Source organism: Loa loa (genome assembly GCF_000183805.2).
Source record: "Loa loa unplaced genomic scaffold supercont3.355, whole genome shotgun sequence".
Classification (NCBI taxonomy): domain Eukaryota; kingdom Metazoa; phylum Nematoda; class Chromadorea; order Rhabditida; family Onchocercidae; genus Loa; species Loa loa.
This window is the reverse complement of record NW_018108535.1, coordinates 44,849-53,039: the sequence shown is the minus strand read 5'-3', so window position 1 is coordinate 53,039 and position 8,191 is coordinate 44,849. Positions and strand designations below refer to the sequence as shown.

Genomic DNA, 8,191 nt, shown 5'->3' with positions numbered 1-8,191 from the left:
TACTATATATATATATATATATATATATATATATATATATATATATATATATATATATATATATATATATATATATATATATATATATATATATATATATACATATATATGTATATATATATATATATGAATTTAGATATTCACGTAGTACGTAACAGCTAAGATAGTATAACCGAACAATAATAGCTTATTAAATAAAGTTAAAAAGTGGAACATTTGTTGAAGAAAAAAAAAGAAAAAAAATGTGGCAATTATTGATTTCACATAAATACAACGGTTTCTGCTTTTCCTAATCAAACGTTTTTTTTTCCTTTTTTTTAAATTGATTTATTTTTAATAAAAAAGGAATTAGGTTAAAAGACAATATTTTATGAATTAAAATTTGTAAAGAAAACATTTAAAACAATGAAACGGTGTAATTAGTATGAAGAGCAATATTCATTAATCGTAATGATTTATAAAAATGTCACATAAACCAGTAACAACAGCTGATCCAATAAACAGCATGACGAAAGTTGTCATGAAAATAATACTTTCATTTTGCATACTATAAACTTTATAATGCTTTTTATAATTATCTCATAAGCTAAAAAAAACCTTAATCCTTGAGCAAATGAAATACAATTGCAGTGATTTTTTCCTCTAAATTTCACTTAATTTTCGACAAAAATTCAACCATTTCAATATGAGTAAAAGTACCAAAACATAGCTTTCCCTAAATTAAAAGAATTAATTTTGAATGCTTTTTTTTCGATATTTAATTACTCAAAAGTATCGTTGAAATTTAAATGTTTTAAATGACAACAAATAAAGATTAGATGAGATATGTTATGTTGCTGGATAAATTTTTGTTAAAATTTAAAATTTGACTGACATAAATGAGGTATGCCTGGGAACAATTGAAAGAATAATGTAGGTAGTTAAAATTTAAAACTTACGCAATATTTTAGGATTATTTCACGAAAAAAAAGAGAGTGAACTAAAAAAGTTGTTGAAAAAAAGTAAAGTTACTATCCTCTTTTCCTGGTCATCTTTCAAATGTGGAAAATAATTCATTCAAATTTTTAGTGAATGATATGAGACATGGATTGAAATAAATTAACTTAAAAAATATATATGTATATGGATTATATAGCTGTTTGAACAATATCGCTTTATACGAGAGAAAAAAAAAGGCAAACAAAAACAAAACCAAAAAGTGATTAAAAAACATAGTAATTGAATTAAACTAACAAAAATTCGAAATTTTCAAACAAAATTCTGATTACCTTTGATATAATTTTCCTTCATTGATTTAATATATGTAAAAATATTCAATTTTAATTTCCTCAATGTCAATTTTTAAATTGTCATATAATTGTGACAAGAAAATAGTAAATGAATAAGTAAAATACATTAACATAATGGAAGAATTAAATTTAATTCAAATCACATTTATCACAAATTATCTAATTAATAATTGGGTCAAAGTTAAAATCATTCAAATTAACTAAATCAAGCAAAAGCAAAAAAAAAGATTTAATTGGTAACCTTACGAGTATCATATGAAGATCTATAATCGATACCAATTGCTATTTCATTACATTGAAATCTGATAGGTCTTGATAATTTTAAAATCAGTCCTGTTTAACGTGCAGCTGTTCAGTGTAATCGGTAAGCATGCTATGTTAGACAAGCTAAGCAGCTAGAAATACTTCTGGTGATGATTTAGCTTCAAGTTAATCAATGTTTGTTATAAACTTTTCGTTTTTCTTTCACTTTTTTTTTTTCTTCCTTGCTATCTCTTTCCCCTCTAAAAAAAAAATAAAAAAATTTTGTTTTACTATAAACTTGAATTTGATTTAACATTTACTCATAAATAACAATTCTATCTGTTTTATTTATTAACTAATTAATTAATTAATTGATTAATTAGTTAGTCTATTTATTAACAATCGATTACAATAAATAGATATTACAGAGTATGGCGATACTAGAAGATGACAAAGGTAAGATGGATGGGTAAAGATAAGATAAGATGGGTAAAGATGGGATAACGGAAAGAAAAAGATGGATGGTTTGTGTTTGCTGATTTGCACTCTCAAATATGAGTTCTGTTAAGAAGCTTATCCAAGGAATTATGAAAATATGTGGTTGAAACAAAAAGGACTAGTTTTAATTTAAAAAATCTTTTACAAATATTTTGTAAAAATATTTGTAGAGTAAGTGAAGCATTAACTGATAAATTGCTGATAAGAAAGAACATTCAATTTAGGATGAGATAATAAGAAATTTCTTTTAAATATGGATACATTGTAACTTATCATAACCCATATACCAAGGATAATGGTATTTGATAAATTTATGCACAAATTATTCTGAGGAAACTTTCATATTTAATCATTTGATAATAAAATTATGGTGGGAATTAAATATTTATATTTAGAACTGTATAATCAATTTGGAATAACTAATTTGAAATTAATTTTTTTATATTAAAATGATATTACATTATCATGCATTAGAATGATATTATGCTTAGATTTTTCCTGTGAAACGTTAACATTTGCATGATAACGTCTATTTATTTGAAAATTTGGGAAATACAGCCCGAATATTTTGTTATCATTCATTGCATTGCTTTATCAGAAAGAAATATCAAAATGCCTAGTTTCGTCTTTTTTTTTTCATAAGGAATTTATTGAAATAATTACACTGAAACGGTAATCTAAACACAAAAAAGTTGTAATTATTGCCAATTAAAAAAAGTAAAATAAACATATTGGATAACATCATATATATTTAACTGTATCAAATATATTTGATACAATTATCGATTAATATAATACAATTATCGATTAATCTTGTATATTATTTTCAAATATCAGCGATAAAATTGTTAAATGCTTTCATAATATATTGTGCAAAATTATTGTGGAATAATTTTTATTGTGAAATAAGATTGTTCTCATATGGTGATAATATACCGCTAATATTGTTTATTCTACTTATTGTAAATTTACAAGTAATCATATCAAATAAGATGAATGAGTATGTTTCATTACATTTCATGGAACAAATTAATTAATTCAGTTTTTGATAACTGATGAAATGGTGATGTATTCGATTGAAAGTGAAATGCATTGTACTGTGAACGTGAACGTCAATTCTTTTGTAACTAATAATAAAAGTTAGTATGTTTTCTTAATTTAAATTTAACAAATACAATCATAAAATACTCGTTAAAAAAAACATACTTGAAACATTTATTTTTCTATTTGCAATTCATTTTTAAATTTTTGGATCCGTTCATCTCTCGATTTACTGATTATGCAAAAATTACAAATTGGGAAATCATGAACCCGGAACAATCATCATCTAAATGATATAACGAAAATAATGAAGAATATTATTTATAAATTCTTTCACTCAAACATTGAAATACTGCTAGAGCTAATAAATGAAATTTCAAAAGATTTTAAAAGAAAAAATGTATTCCAAAAATTATTTTTTAACATAAAAATGAAAAGTGAATAACATTTAAGTGAAGATGTTCATCTTACCAAATGTCAATAAAATTATGAATAAATTTAAGGAGGAATGGCGCAATTGGAGGTAATTTTTTTAGATCCAAATTTGAAGAAATTTTTAGGATTTAAACAGAAAAATAAATAAATAAAAAAGATGTTGGAAATTAAAATGTTACACATTTATGAAAAATAGGATGAAATGAATTCATTCATGTTTCACATCATCTTCACTGTGTTGTTAAATGGTGGTACTATAAATGCGTATTGTTTGGATTTATAATTTGCTAGTTGTTGCAAATATCGACAAGATTTTCAATTTTCAAACCATATTTGAAATTTAAAAAAAAAGAAATATTTGAATGCTATTGCAAGATGACAAAATGTTATCATCTTAAATATTTAACAATATTTTTGAAGTTGTTTTTTTAATGCTTTTTAATAATTGACATTTTAACATTTTATTAGTTTTTTTTTCTTTTTAATTTTTCAACTTCAGTTTCTCCTTATATTAATTGAGATCATCAACTATATGAAAAATGATAAAATGATATGATCAAAAAAGACCCAAAGAAATAATGTTATGTTCAGTTATAAACCGAAATCAGACGATATATTTTAATATTGGTTCAATCTGATTTTGATGGTTCTATTCATTACTATAGTATCATTCTGTTAATTGATCAATTATATTTTAAAATATCTGCTCATTACTTTTAATGATCATTATACAACAAATAAATTGTAATTTTTTACAGCAATTCTTGACAAATTGATGAATTACTTAGATTGTAATGCTTTGATAATTTGACCAAAAAAATTATTCAGGTAATTTCACTAAAAATTAAAGATATGTAAAATGTAATATTGAATATATATAAAATTGAAATATATTATTGGAAAAGAATTTTGCAATCTATAAAGGCTATCAAAAAAATTTGAAATTTAAGTGTTGAAAAATTTTTTCAAACAAGAAAATTAAAGTGTTAAAGTTTTTTGCACTATTCAAAGTTAGAATTAGAAAAAGCTTTTAAATAAATCGAATTCATCGCATTATTTCGAACATTTTGTAATAGCATTTGGCATGCAAACAATTGTAAAGCGGTCAATTATCCGATTTTGTAAATAGGTTTATTGAGTAAACATTTTTTTTTTTTCTTTTTACCGCGCGCATTATCGTAATACCACTCAAAATTATTTGATACCGTAATTTTCTGCTTCATATGAAACTCCTGTGGATGACTTGGAAATTATTCGAACGGAAATTTCTGGAATTTTGACATAAACTTTCATTAAATCGTAGCATAATTCAAGGAGTTTTCTCATTGTTTAATGTAATATAATTATTGTTTGAAGTTTGCAAAGTTTTTGAAATATTTTTATTTCCATTGGTACTTTTTTCGTATTTGAATTTACATGAAATTCTGGAAAAATCTTTCTGATTTATTTGAAAATGAGGGAGCATAAGTTGATATTGTAAGTTGATTTTTTTTTTTTTGAAAGACTCGGGAATGTTGTTTTTTTTTCGAATCATGAATCAGTCATTTCATTTCTTACTACTAGTAGTGATTCATATCAAGAGGAGATTCTGAACGACCATTCGCTTGCTATATTCATGAAAATTATATCACTCCACTTTTATAAAAATAACGGAATTTCAAGTTTTTGTCTTTACCAGATTTGTTTATTTTTTAATGCAGACAAAAATCAGCAAATATTTGCAGCAAATAAATATTTGGTCTGGATGACTGGAATTCATTTTCCGGAAGGATTCATTTTCCGGTCAAAAAAAAAGAAAAAATTCATTCCCGTAATGGTTAGAGGTCCATCAAGTTGACTAATTTCAAAAGTCATGCAATGAAATGAGCAAGATTTGTCAAATTGTAATCCTTGTCGTCCAAATTACTTTAACATTTCATTGTAAAAGTATTGAAATAAAAACGTACAACTGAACTGATTGATTGAATTTATGAACAAGAATAATGCAAAAGATCTGTCTTTCTGTTTCATTTTATCGTAACGGAATGATTTGTTACGATTGACGGATATGCTCTCTAATTAACGTCGTAATGATAAGATATTGACTGGACAGTAACCATGATGAAAGAGCAAATAGACAGTTTGGATATTCAATTCTTTTGTTGTTTTCTTTTGCGTAACTATTTATCATTCACTTTGAATTATATTAGTTTTTTGGAAATTAAAACTCAAGGAACATTTACAATATTTAGAAACATCAAATATACATTAATCAGATAGTTTTTCCTCTTGAGAACATTCACTGTGACGAAGTATTTGATGAAGCAGTCAATTATCCGGTTTTATCATAATTTCTCGCTTTCATGCTAAGCTAATTTCGGTATAAGGGGAAGTGTGGATAAGAGTAATTTGGTTGGATGGGCAAATACACGAAAACCAAGCAGATTTCCCTGTTTTCTTCCTAGAGAATTGTGGCTTAGCCAATTTTCAATTTCATTTTCATTTATTTGACTTTTTTTCGAATATCAGAGAAGGATAATTGTTTACTACAGCGCAAGTAAGACAATGATTGGCAATTGGGGTCGGACGAGGTAGGGTCAAGAGGTGGACCCTGTCGTCCGCCTCGACCTCATCATACAAGTCCCACCCATTCAGTATTAAAAAAGAATTAAGTTCTTGGATCATTTGCAGTGTTCCCAAACCTGGTACGATGCGGTTACCAACACGTCACCTTTGACCTCACTTCTCTACCTTTCTCCATTATTCCCTTGCCGTCGGATAAAATGACCACTTAACTACTTCCTAACATATCTTTTTTTTTGAAATACCTCCATCCGCTTTCTATATGACATCTTTGGTGCAATTTACCCAATCGTTTCAATTATCCAATAAATTATTATATCCTCGATTCAAAATAATTCAGAGTAGGAACTTCAACTACGACAAAAATCCCTTATTTAACATTATGTCCGCCATTGTCCAGTGCAGGATGATGCCCACTACTGCTCCATGTAGTATTGACAGCATAGCATTTCAGGGAGGAGCCTAAGCCTCATTCTACCTCTCCGCACGCTGTGGTGCTAATCCTAGGATACTGGCAAGTATGAATCACCACTGCATTGTGTGTCCTTAGTCAACTGCTGACCATTCCTTGTGCTCTGGTCGGTCCATTATCGAGTTGTTCGATTTGTTGGATCGATTTCTGAAGAGCATGTATTCGTACCACTTTCCCCAGTTTCCGACAGAAATGCTATCGAATGTAGTGTGGACTGCAAATGACCTGATCTATGGGTACTCCTATCCGGTAACCTTTCAGTTCTCTCTCGCCGCGCCTTATTACTATCACTTCCCACCATCACGTAACATTTAACTGCGATCTTACCGTAACCCGATAACGCACACACGCTACGGGACCTGCGCTGCAACTGTTTATAACAATGCCAGGGATTGTGCGTTGGTCGCAGGCGAGCGTGACGCGTTGCGTTCTGAGGTAACGGATGAGGGTAGGGGATGGGGATGGAAAGACGGCTGTGGGCCAGTAGGGGGAGGGGAGGATGTGCACCATTCAGCCGAGCATTCCGTGACACAATTATGCAATGGCGGACAAATTTCCGGACGGCATTATCAGGAGAAGCAGGCTTTCATCAATTTATTTCCAGAATATTTGCACCATCGTCATCTTCCGGACCTGCAGGTCCGTACCGATTTCACAGTCCTTCTTCGTACTGCTATTACAATTCCCGGAATCCATACTGCTTCCCAGTGGAACTTTTTCTCCGACAATTAAAGGACGAACTACGACGAACAGTAGAGATGATTGAGATGGTACCATTTGGTAGCGCCATACCGAAAGCTCTGTGGGATTACTGTATTCATAGTGTGCCTGTCGGTTTGTTTTCTATTCCTGAAGTGTTTGCCGGTAAGGTTGACCGGTCAAACGAGTGCAGTAGTAAAATTAAAAGTCTTACAATTTTAGAATGAAAGTAACCAGAAGAGTTATTCCTTCCCAAACCAAAATGTAACCGAAATGTTATGTGTTTGCATGTGACACTTAGCATTCACGAAGTGTATGTAAAGATTGAAGAATTCCCGATTCCTACTTTTCGTTTCCGGAACTTGTATCCGCATGTGGTTCTCTTCTGCGGCAGAATGAAAAGGATCAAGTCCTCCGTCTCCTCTGCACGCCTAGGTTACTCTTCCCTTTTCGGGAGAAAAATTTGAGAACTGCCGGAATGCTTTTTCGGGAGTCTGGTAGTAATGAGATGCGCTAATTTGGTGGTAGATCACTTAGTGTAGTATGGAAAATGATTCCAAGGGGAAGCCACCCGTCTCTTACCGACGAGAGGAGGGAAGGTACCAAACAACGTGATAGGTAGCTTCAACAATATGATATCACCGAAAAGAAAAGCTCTAATCTAGAACTGAAATAACCTGTACAAGCTGAATTACGTGTGCGAAATGAACTCACGTATATGAATTGGATTTAAGGGTACCAATTGAAATTATACGAATTGAAGCTATATATACAAGTTGGACTTCGTATGCCAAGCTGAACTTGCTGGAACAAACTGGAATCATTTGTGTCAAAGGGATTAACGTACTCGACCTGAACTTACGTGTACCAGTTGAACTTACCTGAATTTATAAGAATGACAAAATTACAGGAGGAGGAGGGGAGGGGGGGGGGGGGGGGGAGGGAAGGAAGT

General features: G+C 29.8%; 1 protein-coding gene across 1 annotated transcript; it reads left to right on the top strand.

Moving 5' to 3' along the window:
- Positions 1 to 6,732: 6,732 nt before the first annotated feature.
- Positions 6,733 to 7,466, top strand: LOAG_10657 (hypothetical protein; the record flags this gene model as incomplete). Its single annotated transcript, XM_020448208.1, has 3 exons — positions 6,733 to 6,776; positions 6,930 to 7,179; positions 7,275 to 7,466. 3 exons carry the CDS (start codon positions 6,733 to 6,735, stop codon positions 7,464 to 7,466), a joined length of 486 nt encoding a protein of 161 aa, XP_020301626.1.
- Between the last annotated feature and the right edge of the window lie 725 nt (positions 7,467 to 8,191).